This window comes from Miscanthus floridulus, chromosome 18, assembly GCF_019320115.1.
Source record: "Miscanthus floridulus cultivar M001 chromosome 18, ASM1932011v1, whole genome shotgun sequence".
Taxonomy (NCBI): domain Eukaryota; kingdom Viridiplantae; phylum Streptophyta; class Magnoliopsida; order Poales; family Poaceae; genus Miscanthus; species Miscanthus floridulus.
In genome coordinates this window covers 74,492,510-74,509,579 of record NC_089597.1, presented here as the reverse complement: position 1 = coordinate 74,509,579, position 17,070 = coordinate 74,492,510, and the positions used below count along the sequence as shown (strand labels likewise).

General features: G+C 45.1%; 1 protein-coding gene across 1 annotated transcript; it reads right to left on the bottom strand.

Moving 5' to 3' along the window:
• Nucleotides 1-973: 973 nt before the first annotated feature.
• Nucleotides 974-1,321, bottom strand: LOC136524023 (uncharacterized). The gene has a single exon (XM_066517512.1). The coding sequence runs from the start codon at nucleotides 1,319-1,321 to the stop codon at nucleotides 974-976; it is 348 nt and encodes a 115-aa protein (XP_066373609.1).
• Between the last annotated feature and the right edge of the window lie 15,749 nt (nucleotides 1,322-17,070).

Sequence of the window (17,070 nt, the reverse complement as noted above, 5' to 3'; positions counted from 1 at the left end):
ATGAGCTCGTACACCATTCATGCTGTCCAGATTATGGATCGAGCATGTGAGATCATGAGGGAGGTGCTTCGCTTTGGCGTTCACTAATCCTTCATGATCACTCGTTCTCATTATGAGAAGATTGATCTAGCGACGATGAGCCAAGGCTTCATGCCTGTCTACACCGATGCCAAGCTGGAGGACATCGAGGAGGAGGTGGCCCCTCTAGCACATGACTAATTTGCCAAGATAGAGGATGAGATCATCCCCCCAAGAAATTAATTAGTCAGATAGGCTAGACATCGAACTTGAATTAAGTGGACAAGTTCTTAACTTTTGTTATGGCCAAACAGAGTTTTGGCTCTTCTCCCTTTTTGTATAAAAAGGTTAATGCGTTCTAACCATTTCTATTGTTAAGACTGTAAAGCTCGAGGTGCAGGGCGAAAAAACTCTAATCACGTTGGTAAGCAAAAATGTTGTAGCCGCTGGGGCATAGGATTGTTATAGTCCGACCGGGTTTACTCAGCATTTGTTTCCAGTAACCCTTGCTTCTAGATCTTAACATGAGAAAGGCTCGAACATAGAGAATGTCTACCTAGGTAGATATACTCTTATCAGCCCCCGAGTGAGGCCTGACCCCTTGCCATTGCTGGGGTCGGGTGTCACTAAAGATCGAGGAGATGATAGCGAAATTGATAAGAGAAAGTGTTTTTCATTTCAACAATGTCATTCTTAATTTTCATAAGTACACGCATAGATTAGGAGTAAAAGCGAAGTAGCTACTCAATGTTCTAGGTGTTGATGAAGACATTGCCGTCAACGGTCTTGAGCTTTGTAGGTGCTCGGTCGGAGCACCTCCATGATGACATATGGTCCCTCCCATGGTGGAGAGAGCTTGTGGCTGGTTCTTGTTGCTCTGGTCGAGGCGGAGCACTAGGTCCTAGACGTTGATGGCCAGACCCTACACTTGATGGCTGTGGTATCAGCGCAACGCTTACTGGTACTTGGCCAAGTGGAGGGCGGCAACATCACATGCTTCATTGAGCTGATCCATGGCATCCTCGAGGGGTGCCTTAGCTCCCTGCTCGTCATATGCCCTGACCATCGACGCTCCATAGTAGAGGTTGGTCAGGAGGATGGCCTCAGAACCATAGACCATGAAGAATAGTGTGTAGCTAGTGGCCCAGCTAGGTGTCATCCTTAGGCTCCAGAGCACCACGGGGAGCTCCGTGATCCATCGTCCACCAAACTTGTTCAACCAGTTGAAGATCCTAGGCTTGAGGCCTTGTAGGACCATGCCATTGGCATGCTCGACCTGCCCATTCATGCGGGGGTGTGCCATGGCAGCCCAATCGACATGGATGTGGTATTCATCGTAGAATTGGAGGAACTTTTTCCCTAGTGAACTATGTGCCATTGTCTATGATAATGGAGTTTGGGACTCCAAAGCAAAGGATGATGTCAAGAAAGAACAACATGGCTTGCTCAGACTTGATCACGGAGATCGGCTAAGCCTCTATCCATATTGTAAACTTGTCTATGGCGACAAGCAAGTGCGTATAGCCCCAGGCGCTCTCTTGAGAGGTCCAACCATATTGAGCCCCTAGACCATGGATGGCCATGTGATGGGGATCGTTTGGAGTGCTTGGGCCGGCAGGTGGGTCTGCCGAGCGTAGTACGAACACCCTTCATAGGTGTGCACAATCTGTTCAACATCGGCTACTGCGGTCGGCTAGTAGAAGCCCTATCAGAATGCATTCCCAACCAAGGTCTAGGTGTGGCATGGTGCCCACAGACCCCACCATGGATATCTCTCAGCAACTGCTTCCCTTGTTCAATGGGGTGCAGCGCTACAGGATCTCGGTGTGGCTTCACTTATAGAGCTCGCCCTCAATAGCGATAAAGGACTTGGCGTGATGTGCGATCCACCAAGCGTCTGTTTTGTCTATTGGTTGCGCCTCATGGAGGAGGTAGTCGAGGTAAGGTGTCCTCCAGTTGGCTAGAGGGTCAGACTCTGCTGCTGGATCTAGGTCAAGCTCCATGACTTTGAGGTCGGAAGGAGCTGACGATCGGTTAGCCCCTGAGCCTAGGGCAAGCTGCCCATCACCAGTCTATTCTGGCTCCTTGTAGCGGGCCAAGGGCATGTATCGATCATTAGCGAAGACACCCATCGGCATAGGCTCTTGGCCAGATGCCATTTTTGCCAGCATGTCGGCCGCTTCATTGAGCCACCTCACGATATGATTGAGCTCGAGACCATTGAACTTGTCCCCTAGCTAGCGGACTTCTCTACAATACGCAACCAGCTTGGCATTGTGGTAGCTTGAGTCCTTCATGACTTGGTCGATGACCAGTTGGGAGTTGCCCTAGATGTCAAGCCATCGGATGCCCAACTCGATGGTGATGCGTAGGCCATTGATGAGTGCCTCATACTCGACCACATTGTTGGAGGTAGGGAAATGGACATGAACCATGTACCTCATGCGTACCCTAAGGGGTGAAACAAAGACTACCCCCATGCTAGCACATTTCTTCATCAGCGATCTGTCGAAGAACATCATCCAGTACTCTTGGTCGATGACTACTGGCGGCATTTGTATCTCGGTCCATTCTACGATGAAATCGGCCAGCACTTGGGACTTGATGGCCATCCAAGGGGCATACGAAATGCCCCTGACCCATCAGCACGAGTGCCCACTTTGCGATTCTTCCTATGGCATCCTAGTTTTGGACAACCTCACCGAGTGGGAAGGGCATGACAACCATCACCGGGTGCGACTCGAAGTAGTGACGCAACTTCCTCTTGGCGATAAGGATGGCGTACAAGAGTTTCTAGATTTGGGAGTAGCAAGTCTTGGAATTAGACAAGACCTTCACTAATGAAGTACATGGGATGATGTACTTTGAGGGCATGTCCCTTTTCTTCCTGCTCTCCCACCAGGGCAGCGCTGACCACTTGCATGGTGGCCACAATGTAGAGCAAAAGCAGTTCCCCGTTGGTCGGTGGGACTAGGATCAGGGCCTTTGTCAGGAGCTGCTTGATCTTGTCAAGTGCCTCTTGGGCCTCGGGCATCCATTTGAAATGGTCGACCTTCTTTAGAAGCCGATAGAGAGGGAGACCTCGGTCGCTGAGGCGTGAGATAAAATGGCTGAGTGTGGCGAGGCACCCTATAACTCGTTGTACCCCCTTTATGTTCTAAATCAGGCCCATCCTCATGACGGCCAAGATCTTCTCTGGCTAGGCTTCGATGCCACGCTTGGAGATGATAAAACCCAATAGCATAACCCTTGGTACCTCAAAAATGCATTTCTCAGGGTTGAGTTTGATGTTGTTTGCTCGAAGTTTCACGAAGGTTTGCTCTAGGTCGGCTACGAGCTGGTTAGCCCATTTGGACTTGGCCATGATGTCATCCACATAGGCCTCAATGGTTTTGTGACATAGCAGAATGATTCGAAGGGGTGATGAAAGATGTCACGAGCTGATCGGACTCTTTCATCGTGATTTGATGGTACCCAGAGTACGCATCAAGGAAGCAAAGGGTTTCACACCCTGAGGTCGAGTTTACTACTTAGTCTATGCACGGCAAAGGAAATGGATCTTTGTACATGCTTTGTTGAGACCCATGTAGTCAACACACATTCTCCATTTCCCACTCTTTTTTCTTGCATAAATAGGATTGGCTAACCACTCAGGGTGATACACCTCCTTAATGAATCTGGTCACCAAAAGCTTTGCAATCTCCTTATCGATGGCCCTATGTTTCTCCTTGTTGAAGCGATGCAGGCGCTGTTTCACTGGCTTGGAGCCTAGCTTGATCTTCAAGGTGTGCTCAGTGACTTCTCTCGGAATGCCTGGCATATCTGAGGGTCTCCACACAAAGGTGTTTCTATTGGCATGGAGGAAGTCGATGAGTGCGCTTTCCTATTTGGAGGAAAGCATGGTGCCAATGCGCACCACTTTGCCCTTGGAGCTACTGGGGTCTATGAGGACCGCCTTAGCGGCCACTTGGGGTTGGGCACTTCTTTGACGGTCTCCTCCCTGATGGCTGCGTGCTCTTTGGAGGCGATAATCATCGTGGCATGTACGCAGCACTTGACCTCGCACTCGTAGGCGCGCTAGAAGGAGGTGTCGATGGTGATGACCCCACATGGACTCGGCATCTTCAACTTTAGATAGGTGTAGTTAGGGACAGCCATGAACTTTGCATAGCATAGACATCCTAGGATGGCATGGTAGGTCTTGTGGAACCTGACCATCTTGAAGGTAAGGGTCTCCATTCTATAAATGGTCAAATTCCCAAAGGTGATGGGCAGATCAATCTGCTCGAGCAGCATGACCTGCTTTCCAGTCACGATGTTGTAGAAAGGTGCCCTGATCAGCCAGATGCACAACCAGTCAATGCCCATGGCGTCGAGCGTCTCTATGTACATGATGTGGAAGCCACTGCCTCCATCCATCATCACCTTGGTGAGCTAGTTCATGCCAATGATCAGGTCGATAATGAGTGGGTATCTTCCTGGCTATGGGATGCTATTCAGGGTGGTCAATCTAATCTAAGGTGATGGTAGACTCTGACCATTAGAGGAAGGAAGGCATGGCCAGCTTGGCCGTATAGACCTCGAGGTGTGCAAGCTTCTGGTAGTGCTTGGATTCATAGGCCACCGACCCTCTGAAGATCATGAGGCACCCATCCAACATCGAAAAGCTACCATCCTTCCCCTTGGCGTTGTCTACCACCGGCTTGGGCTCCTTCCTATGCTCCCCCTTATTGGAGCCATTAGATAGGAACTACTTCACGAGGACGCAGTCTTTGTATAGGTGCTTGATTGAGAAGGTATGGTTTGGGCATGGCCCTTCAAGCAGCTTCTTGAAGTGGTATGGGGCACCCTCGATGGGCTTCTGAACCCCCTTGCGGTCGGTAGCAGGCCATGAGTGAGCCCTCGCACCGCTGCTTGTTCTTCTTCTTGTTGGGGTAGTTGGAGGCGCCTTTGCTGGCATCCTCATCCCGCTTTGCCTTGCCCTTGGGGCGGTCAAAAATTGCTTCGACCACCTCCTCGCCCAAGGCATGGCTGGTGGTGATGTTGAGGAGCTCCTTGGTGGTTCATGGGCCCTTGTGTCTTAGCTTGTGAACTAGGGACTCGTAGGTGGTCCCAGATAGGAAGGCTCCTATAACATCAGCATCAATGATGTTAAGTAGCTCGTTGCACTACCAGGAGAAGCACTAGATGTACTCATGAAGAGTTTTCTCGAAATTCTGTCGATAGTTTTTGAGATCCTATGGGTTCCTAGGACACGTGTTGGTGCCATAGAAATTTCCCACTGAAAATCTCCTTTAGGTCCACCCAACCTTGAATCCGGTTGGGCAGAAGGTGCTCCAACCATGTTCGCGTTGAATTGGCCTAGGAATAATGGAAGGTTGCTGGATAATGAAACTATCATTATCCACTCCACTGGCTTAGCAAGCAAGCTGATAATGCTTGAAGCCATAGTTCAAGGTTTGTTTCCCTCGAGTATTTCAGGATGTGGGTCTACGGTCGGTACCATGGTGGGAAGGCGGCATTGAGGATGTGTCAGCCAAAGGCCTAAGGTCCTAGTAGGTTGGGGCTTCAGCTTTGGTCCTTGCTACTATCGTAGCATCTACCCCTGATGAGGGTGATAGCCATGGCCATCTTCCTCTCTCTCACCACTTCGTCCACACCTACGGGCATCTAGGGTGTTACGTGCATCATGGTGGAGGCCGAGACTCTCATGCACTAGGGCCATGGCGCCCCCCACCATCGCACAACGCCTGGTGGACAGACATGTCCCTGACATGTTGTCCTAAGGGCGCACGCTGACTGGCATCGAGCTCGCATCGCTAAGACAGTGAGCTTTTCGCCTGCTGCACTGCTGTGCGCTCGAGCAGCGTGCGTATCTCATGATGGGCCCGATGATACTCAGGTGTCAAAGGCTCTAGAAGCTCTCACAGCAAGGCTACCATGACTGTGATGTTCTGGCTTGCCTAGGCAAAGTGTGGGAGGGCTCCATTGTCTTTGATGATCCTCTAGTTCACGTCATGGGCCATGCCACATGCATGACCACTGTCTCCATGATGCTTGATCTCTTGCTCGAGCTTTGTGCCCTCTTGCTCTAGTTGGAGGCGTGCATCCTTGAGTTCCCTATGTTGCACTCTCAGCTGCTCCACACGTAGGTGGGGTAGGGCCCCTGCATCTCCCTCGACCTCATTGTCAAGGCCATTTGGTGGGGTAGCCCCTCCCTCATGGATGCTTTTGACACATCCCTTAGGGGGTACCTACCATAAAACATTCTCGCAAGGGTGATGGCTCCTCCTACTGGAGTCAGAGTTAGAGGGAGACTTTGAATCTCCCACGAGAAGGCCATGGAAACATTTAATGACATATTTGGTCATCGCCATGAACTCGTCATTCATAGGGGATGGGTGCATGCGCTGCGCCATGAGGTGGCCAACAGTCCTTGTGGCATTGCGCAGACTGAATGGGAACACTGTCGGGGTGCTCCGGATGAGGTATTCTAGGGAGAGCTGTCCCCCCTTGGCAAGCTACATCACAACATTGGCAAATGAGAAGGTGAGGCAACGTAGGTCCTCTCAGGATGGTCGGAGTCCTAGGAAGGCATCGAGCTAGTTCTCTAGCCTCCTATAATCGAAGCTAAGGAGCCGGTCGCTCCTAGGGACACAGGCCTTCGACGCGTGCAACCGTAGCTCCTTAAGTGCCTTGATGATCGCATCGAGTCTGGTAGAGTGGAGAGGCTAGACGGCGGTGAGAGGCTGCGCCAACTCTCCCTCTATCATGATGATGAAGTTTAGGTTCCTAAAGTGCACGTGCATGCTCGGGACCCAACTGACGCCACGACCATCCATCCAAGGCCTGATATGAACATCAAGACATGCAAAAAGCCCCTACCTGGCGCGCAAACTATCGGAGTTTTGGATCATTGACTAGTAAATTTGTATCTACACGTCTGGCTCAGATGGTGTGCTTGGAGGACACAAGGATTTATACTAGTTCGGGCAGAATGCCCTACGTCCAGTGTGCTGCTACTCGTGTTACCAGCACTAGTTTATAGTAGGGGTTACAAACGGGCGAGAAATGGAGGAGTTCCCAAGTCTCTTGTGGTAGGATAGAAGAGTGCTGAGAGATTTTTCAATTGTGTGCTTGTTCTCCGTGTGCTCGTGTGTCTGCCTCTTCTTGGGGTGTCTTGCTTCCCCTTTTATAGGTGAAGGTGAAGGCATAGGTTATAGAGAGGAAGAAAGAGAAGCCAAGGAGAAGAAGGCTATAACACCCTAGTGTTAAGCATGCATTTGGCATTGGCATTTCATGAGCACAAGCATCATTGAGCATTCATGAGCATGAGCATGTCAAATTCTATCTTCACTACCTTGTTTATATCACTTGTGATGTCTCTTAAATTTACACCTAGGCTAGGGTTTACATGTGATTAATGTGTGAAATGCTTGTGGGACCCTAGGAGTACCTTAAACATGTTTAGAATGTCACATGGAACAACTTTGGTATTCATGACTTGGACCAATTTGGCCACTAAGTCATGATTATAGTGTAAGCTACCATTTTCAAGTTGCATGTTTGACCTAAGTTGAACTATACCCTAGAGACTTTGCACCCTAAAGCAAAGTTGTAGAACTCAACTAGGGTAACAACTTTTATTTTTGGGTCATGGTCTAATTCAGCTCCTAACTTGCTCTAAAAATAGTGCATAAGTAGCAAGAAAATACTATTCTAGCATTTTGAAAATTTTCTAAGTCTAGGAGTGATTTATAGTTTCAATGTACTAGTGTTTGACATTCTGTAGTTTGAAAACTAGGCCGATCTAGACCAAACTAATTTAAGCAAAGTTGGAGTACTCATGAAGCTCTACAACTCAGATTATTATGGTTTTCGCTGAATAGAGAGTGAGGAAGGGGGCGGTTTCAGTTGAACTGAAATGGCTCATGCCGATTCAGATCGGGTCGGTGGTGGCCGACCATCATTAGGCCATGCTCACCATCTGGCGGCCATATGCCAGCATGGGCCCCACCAGTTTGGCCAGGAAGGGCTTCAACATCGCCACGATGCGCCTGTCTGCTCTCTCTCGCTCGTTTCCTCTCCCTCGCTCGCTCTCGTATCCACAATTGCGACGCCAAGCTCGCCATTGCGATTGCTAACTTTGCCACCGCGTAGCACCACCATCGCTGCACCATTTTCAAACTGAGTGTGCCAATAGCTCCGCCTTGCTCCATGCTTCAATCTCCACTCCTTTGCCAAGCCCTTCAAGTCTAGGTAAGGGTGCATTGCTGTTTCCGCCACCGGTGATCTCGCCGGAGCGCCGCCGAGCTCCAAGCTCATCATGTCAATGCAAGCTCGAGCCTTTTCATTCTTTCTCTCTCTCTTCTTGTCACCTCTATAGGTCATAGGAACTCTCGCCGGTGACCATTTAGACACTACTGCCCTAACGGCGTCGAAACATGGCCGTGTACCTCCTTGCCATCGCCGCCGCCACGGCATGCACGTGGGCAGAGCTTACCACCGCCTCACTTGAACCCTAACACACCCTAGATAGCTTCATTAGGATTCCACAAAGTCATAGCATACCTCACCGGAGCACGTGATGGCCGAAGAACGTCGGCGTACTGCCGCACTACCTCCGCCTTCCACCATTGTCACCAACGAGCCATCTCTGGTGAACCCTAGGTCACGTCTTCACCACCAACCGATGTGGCTTGATGAGGGGAACATGTTGGTGTCACCCTCGTCACTGGTGATCTCACCGCCGATGAGATAGGGCTGGCCGGAGCGCTTCCCCTACCTTGGTATCACTGACCAGCGGGCCCCATCTGTCAATCTCTATGTGTTCTTTGATTTCTTATTGTTTTCACACATTTGAATGCATGTTTCAAAAATTCATAAGTAGAGTTGTAGATGTCCATTTTGGGTGAACCAAATTTTGTTGTATTTATCATGAAGTGTACTATTTGATAAAAATATGAAACCTACTATATGGGACGTTTTCTTGGAGAATTAAATGGAGCCAGATAAGTGCTTTTAAATTGTTTTCAATCTTGTACAATGCATAACATGAGCTAGGAAAGTGACAAAATTATGATTCCAATTTTGCTCACCTTGTGTTGACATTCTCTAGCTAAGAAAAATATTAAACCTACAGTAAGCATACTTGGAATATGGTCTTCCTATTTAATCTTAAATAATTGCTAGTTTCTAGTGAAAATAAATAGGGTAAAAATATAGAACTAATGATCATGCAAAATTTTACAGTGTTATGGTGCTAGGATGAATGTAAGAAAAGTATGAAATTTGTTGTTTGACACTTTTCACTAGGCTAAACTATTTTTTTGCTAAAATAAGCCAATGCAACTTGTTATTTTTGTAGAGATGGCTATATTTATCCAAATGGCATGAAATTTGTACAGTACACTTTTGGGGTCATATGTAGGCTACTGGAATTTTCTTAGAATTTATTGTGCACTTTTGATATATTTTCCTTATTTCACCTTAGGGTCCAAATAAATTAATAAGGTTATTTAAATAATTTATTGGGCTTGACCATCATGTTTTCTAGAGTGTGTATGATGCCTATGAATAGTTGGTACCATTGATTATGCCCAAATTTGATTGCCTGTATGCAGTGAAATATTAATTGCTCTATAATTCAATTTTAGTGACTATTAGGATAGTTTTGGTTGTTTAGTAAATTGCATGGGTAAGGTGATGTTTACTGTGAATCTTGTTAATAACAAAGTTGTAGATAACTTACTTATATTACTTGTGTCAAATTTTCATGGCAATAGACTAAATGGTTTGAGAATTATAGCTGTTAGAAGTTGGTCTCCCGAAGTGCTTACTCTCTGGAAATTCTGGATAGATCTGGGAAATTGTCTTGTTTGACTAGGATAGAGGTTGAATCAGCTTATGGTGAGTAAATAAAAGTTGTAGGGAATTTCATAAGCTTTCTAGAAAGTCTAGTATAATAATATTTGAAGAAGTAGAACTCTAGTTATGATTAAAACATGTAGCAGTTGTTTATGGTTTAGAAATTGACTTGGTGAGAAGTCTTAGAAATTTCTAGAGAAGAGATATGCACCTACTCAGTAAATAAGAATTCAAGTTTGTTATCATCCTAATGACCTAATATGATAGTCATCATTTAACCATGCACATTATCATGTCATGTCATCCATGACCCTTCCTATGCATTCATGATTCTCACTTTTTGCATGTGCATGCAATAGGTGCGATGGAAGAAATCACAATGTTGAGTATGAGGCTGATCCCCAGGAAGAGCATCAGGAAGTGCAGCAATAGGAGGCCTTAGGAGAAGGAAAGTCCAATGGTGAATAGTTGCCTGAGTGTCCAGATCATCAGCCCTCAACCTTTGTGAAAGGCAAGCCCCGGAGCATTATAAGCCTCCTATGTTTTCAAACTATCAACTTGAGTCCTTTTATGTTGATGCATTAAGTACTAGGGGTTGATTGGAACCACTTGCTACATATATCTTCCTTGTCCATATATATATATATATATATATATATATATATATATATATATATATATCTTGAATCCTATGTAGGTCCAGGATCGAATATATGCTTAGCCATGCTTAGTTGGTAGAAGTCGGGTAATTACCTATCACCTACATGATATAGGCTGATAACAAATCACGGTTGGCTATATGTACTAGCATGAAAATAACCATGTGTCAATGAATAAAGGAGATTGGGTGGGATCATGATAGAGAAGCAATAAGGCACGAAGGTCTTGGGTGCCTATCTATCCCCGTCTATGTCGATTAAGGACTGATTCCTTGTACGTCCTCATGTCATGTTGAATGCATGCCTAGCACTTAGCTGGCTAGATCCGATGATACAACCGCGAAGCCGAGTAATTTAATTCAGGCTGGGCCCTGATAAGTGAAAGTGCGCACACTGGAGGCAGTAAGAATGTGTGGAGAGCCAATGGCGTGAGTCCAAGGGCAGGTTTGAGTCCTGATCTTCTTGGCAGATTGGTAGAATCACTGAGGGTGCGGCGCTGATCGGACCCACGACTGTACCTAAATTGTACCAAAGGTGACCTAAGGCTACCTTGGCACAGGTGTGCCTCAGTTTGTGTTAGGAATAAATTCCCCAGCTGGGTAGGAATCGATTCGAATCACCATCTCTCTCGGATAGTGACAACTTGACTAAGCAGCGACAACATAGAAGCACTAATTAAAACTTGGTGGTTATGATGATTGCTCAAATTATTATACCGGATATGGTTACTAATGCTTGTTAGCTTAATCAAGTGATTGCTCTAGTATAGGTGCTAATCTAGAGATGCTTAATTGAATAGGTATTCAAATTGATGCTCGAGGTACTAAATCTCCCAGTTATGTTACTTAAGCTTTTATGCAAAATGTTGTCAAGCTAACTCCACCTTTAAAGCCTTGCATACTCCTCGGTTTCTTATTATTTTGGTTTATGACGAGTAAGTCTAGCTGAGTATATTCTCGTACTCAAGGTTTATTCTCATTTGTTGCAGATGATGTGATGTACCATGGTTACTGCAAGCATTGCATAACTCCTACAGTTGATGGAGAGTAAGACCAAGGGCATGGTCATTCTATATCATCTCATCTATGTGCTTTTGTTGGAGATGATCTTAAATTGGCTATGTATTTGAACTATCTTGATGTTTGTTTCAAATCTATGTTGCTTCCGCTACTTCTAAATTTGGGTTGTAATAACTTTGTTGAAACTCCGATGTATGAGAACTATTTGTGAACCTGTTGTAAGATGTGACTGGTTGTGTTGAATCATGTACGATCTTGGTTTGTACGTTGGTTTGTTTGAGATCCTTCGTGATTTCATCAGACTACCGGGTTTATACAGGCTCAAGTATGACAGTTTGATCGCTTCGGTGATTGTTATTGTACTTGTGCTCTTATAAATTGGACGGTTCTGTTACATTCAACATTAAACTTGTCATATGTGTATTTGAAACGATGGTTTTATTTTATAAAAATATAAAGTATGCCAGTGGTCATCTTCTTTATGCCCAGTTAAGGACTATTAGGTGGCTATTTAAGTTATAACATGGGATGGGTTTTTACTTTCGTTGTCCATACGGCGTGCTATTGTATGGATGCCATTCACTTGAGTGGTAATGTATGGATCGAATGCCTCTATGCCTAGGTAAGAAGGTAAGTTGATGAGTGGCATGACCGCAAGATGTGAGCGTGCGGTCGAGGAGAGCTAGCTTTGATATGGCTATATATGCATGCTTGCATGTGTGTATGGTGCGTATTTAATTGTGGGAAATAAATTATTATTGGGTAGCATTGATACATAAGTATATATATTGGGATATATATATATGGAAGTGTTTAGTTTACCGCTCTCATATATCCTGTTGTTCTTCAATATTCAACCTAGAGCCTAGATTACATTCTTGTACATTTAATTGTTGGGATTGGCTAAATGAATGTTCTGCAGGTACACTAACAACGAAACATGTAGCTCATTTAGTTACGATTATATTGAGAGAACGTATGTATGCCACCACATATATCGTTAAGGATTTAATTTTTCCTAAGTTTGTGAGGACGTATGGAACATGCATGCATCATGATAATTCATTCATTCATATCATTACATTGTTCCTCCCCCTTATAAGTTTTAGATTATGTTATGTAACCCCTTTCTATGATCATGTTGTCTCACATGAGTTATACCACTTTTGATATAGATTGTAGCCCCAGGACCCTGTTGCAAGTGACACCTTTTTGGCACTGTTTGGGACTCCCACCCTACTATGGTGGGTACTACACTCGGTCGGGTATGCTGAACCACCTCGCTACTTTTGGAGCGAAGTGGTAACTGAGGGACAACAGTGGTACAACATACGGGTGACTATCCTAGCCCGTGCTGATCACCCATAGTGGCAAGGCTAGAGTGTGGAGTCTGATGGGCAGACACCTTGGGAGGGTGCCCAAGTTGTAGCTTTTGAGGTCCTTAGTGAGATATGTCAGGAGTTTGGGGATGAGCTTGTCAATAGTCCTATCGGATCCTTTCCTCAGGTGGACCCATCGCAAACCGCTTGGACCCAACTAGGCAGTAATGCTTTGGTAAGAGACTAGGATGAAAGAGTAGGAAGTAGTAATGCTGCCACGAGTGCCATGTATGCTGTTATGAAGATGTTTTACTCTTGCTAGGATAGCTACATCAGTTGTATGCAAGAGCTCTAAAGAGCATAGGCCGCACAGTGCAGGATGCAAGGACATGGGCGCAGGCACCAAAGGGTAGTTGGAGCAGCTCAGAATGATATACATAATTATATGACAGCCTTGGAAGCTCATCAAGGGTAGTTTGTCTGTGCTATTGCTTAGAGGGATGCAGCCATAGCAGAGGTTTAGGGCATCCATGTGGAGAGAGATGAGGCTATTTGTCTTGCTGAGTCTAGGGAGGCTGCCCGGATTAGGGCTATGTTTGAGGCTACTAGGCAGGCAACCCCATTTGATAACATAGAGGAAGAGTATAGATGCTAGATTAGAGAGTAGCAGGAGAACATTGAGGAGCTTCAGGTGGTTGTCCACCACCTCAATAACATCATTCATCCCATTCTTGCCCCAGATGCTCTAGTAGAGGAAGACCCCAATGGTTTGGTAGCTATGGATGATGGTAAGGAAGAGGACGTTCCAGCCGAGCTGAAGATGAGGAGATTGAGCCTTTTGAGGATGACTAGGGTGATGGCGTGTCTAATGTTGATAGAGATCATTTCAAGGCTTAGTTAGCTCTAGTACTCAGTTAGATGTGCTAGCCCTTTAAACTATGGATCATTTATGTAATTAACTCATAATTTAGGTTTCGATCTCATGATGTACCCTTTCATGTACTCTTGAAACCTTGCATGTAATCCATGTTGTGGTTGCACTTTTAATGAATGCTTGTTGTGTTGGCAAGCAATTTGGCATATACGTAATGCATTGTGAATGGCGTTAAGTAATATAATTGATGATGTTATGATTGTGGAAATGAATTATTGTGCCTCTATTTTATTGTATGAATTTAAATTCTCTCTAGTAAATTCAGTTTGGCATAATTGTACAATTCTTCTATAATTTTCCTACATCATCAATAATTGCTTATTGTTGCAATTCTACAAATGCCTCATACCCATTCTGGAGCCGGTGGGAATGATGGTGCTAGAGGTAGTGGCTTGCATGGTGAAGATAATGAAAATTTGCCACCACCGCCCCCACCCACTTCGGTAGAGTTGATGGCTATGCTCGCTGAAGGGCAACGTGCTATGGGTGAGGCTATGTGCACAATGACACAACAAGTCACCTAGGGCAGACATCAGCACCAAGGTGCAGAGCCAAACCAATACAGTGATTTCAAGGATTTTCTAGATACCAAGCCATCTATTTTTAAGGAGGCTGAAGAGCCACTCTAAGCAGAAGAATGGCTGAACACACTTGAACAAAAGTTTCATTTGTTGAGGCTGACTGAGCTAATGAAAACTAAGTATGCATCCCACTAGTTGCAGGGGCCTGTAGGCATTTGGTGGAATCATCACCGAGCCACCCTACCTGAGAATGCTCAAATTACCTAGAACTAGTTTAAAGCTGCTTTCTGAGGACACTATATTCCTCCAGGTCTTATGAGTATCAAGCATACCGAGTTCATGAAGCTAACCCAGGGTACCAAGAGTTTGACTGAATATCTACATGCTTTCAATAACCTATCCAGATATGCCATGGAATTTGTAGATACTGATGCAAAGAAAATTGTTAGTTTCAAGCGAGGGCTTGGCCCCAAGCTGATGAAGACTCTTACTAATAACAAATCTACCACTTTCAATGAATTTGTTAGTGATGTCTTAACTCAAGACAATCAAAACAACATCTATGTTGCATCCAAGAATTGGAAGAGAGCCTATGAAGTAGGCGCTTCTTAGTCAAAAGCTCTAGTTGCTGCAAGACCTTAGTTTTGCCCACCTGCTCCCAAGTTTAGGCCACCTCAAAAAAAGGTGCAAACCATTCAGAACTAGAAGGTGTTTTGTAAGGCCTATTCTGTTGCTCTACCAAAGGGCAGCATAGGACAAGGAAGTTTTAGTGTTCCACCCAGCAACATGCCATGTTGGAACTGCAACAAGCCCGGCCATTGGGCAAGAAAATGCCCCTATCCCAAGAAGAACAACTACAAGCAGGGTAATTCCAATGTGCGTCAGGGACATGTGCACTATACCACTATTGAAGAAATTCCAGCCAGTGAAGTTGTTACTGCTAGTACGTTTCTTATGAACCAACATCCCATAGTTGTTTTGTTTCATTCTGGTGCATCACATTCATTTATGAGTCAAACCTTTGTATCCAAGCATAATCAGAGGGTAGTTACTGTAGATAAGGGTGGTTACTGCATAAGTGCAGCTAGAAATCAAATCTCCACCAACCAAATAGTTAGAGATGTGCGCATCTCAATAAGCAATTAGGAGTATACCATAGATCTTGTAGTATTGCCTGGGTTGGGGATAGATGTAATCCTGGGAATGAAATGGATGAGTGGCCATGGAGTTCTTATTGATACTTCCACTATGGTGATTATGTTAAGGGAACCAGCAATAAGAATGCTTTCTTAGTACCACTTCCCAGAGATTTTGACCTCCAAAATATAGTTAATGCTATCCAGCCCGTGACTATTGTTGACATTATGGTGCTGTGTGAATTCCTAGATGTGTTTATGGATGAGTTGCCTGGGTTACCGCCTAATAGAGATGTAGAGTTCAAGATTGAATTATTACCAGGCATGGTACCTATCTCACGAAGGCCTTATAGGATGCCACCCAATGAATTAGTTGAGCTCAAAGTGCAATTGCAGGAGCTTCTTGAAAAAGGTCTCATTTGATCCAACTCAATCACCGTGGGGTTGTCCTACCATATTCGTGAAAAAGAAGGATAAATCTTTGCGGATGTGTGTGGACTGCTAACCCCTTAATGTGGTAACGATCAAGAACAAGTATCCATTGCCTCGAATTGATATCTTGTTTGATCAGCTATCAAAGGCTATAGTGTTCTCTAAGATTAATTTGAGATCGGGGTACCACCAGATTAAGATTAGGCTGGAAGACCTACCTAAGACTGCCTTCTCTACAAGGTATGGTCTATATGAGTATCTTGTCATATCTTTTGGGCTGACTATAACACCCTAGGTGTTAGGTTTGCATAACTATGCTTGCATTGCATGAGCATAAGCATCATTCATTCATGCATAAGCATTTCCATATGAAACATGCAATTGAAACATGTGAAACATGGCTTGTATTTATGTTTTTCCTATATGTATGCTTATGATCATGTGTGATTGAGTGCAAGTGGGTGATGTTGATAAATAGAATACCTTACCTACACTTAGGATGCCTATTGGAACAACGTTTGTATAGGACATTTCACCTAATCAAGCCCCTAAGGCATGATGTGTTTAGTTTGACCTAGGGAACCAATTTGTTTGACCTTTTATGAACTACAAGTTAGAAGCTTTGCATGGCTGAGTAACCTAAAGAAAAGTTATAGAAAATTATATATGGAACAAACTTTGTTTAGAGGCCAAGTCATGAAAATGTGTGGAGTAGTCCCAAACATGGCCCACAAGTCAGATTTGGGTGTTGATTCAACACATAGAAAAATTTCTAAGTTATATCTACATTTACAGTTTGACGTGGCTGACTTTAGGTTGATGTAACTCGTAGTTCTTTGAGAATTAGCTAATACTTTCTAAAGCAATGTTGTAGCCCCATCGTAGCTCTACAACTTTGCTTCAAGGAGATTTTGGTAACTCGCCAATGATTTGGAGTTTGGAGGGGATGAAAACACGCTGCTAGGCGCTGATGGTAGCTCGAATGACCATGGCGTTCACGTCGTCGTGGCTGATAGAGCGCTGGCTACGCTCGACATTTGGGAGCCATATGCTGGCATTGCCCCCCACAAGTTAGGCCACCACGGACACCTCAACCCATGCATCTTCTGGTTCAAGTCCTGTCTTCATTCACGTCTCCTCGCCTCGCCAGTTCATTTGGAAGCAC

What these genes read in the sequence shown, in the direction of transcription:
- LOC136524023 (XM_066517512.1), bottom strand. Translation starts at nt 1,321, where the DNA reads ATGGCACACCCCCGCATGAATGGGCAGGTCGAGCATGCCAATGGCATG.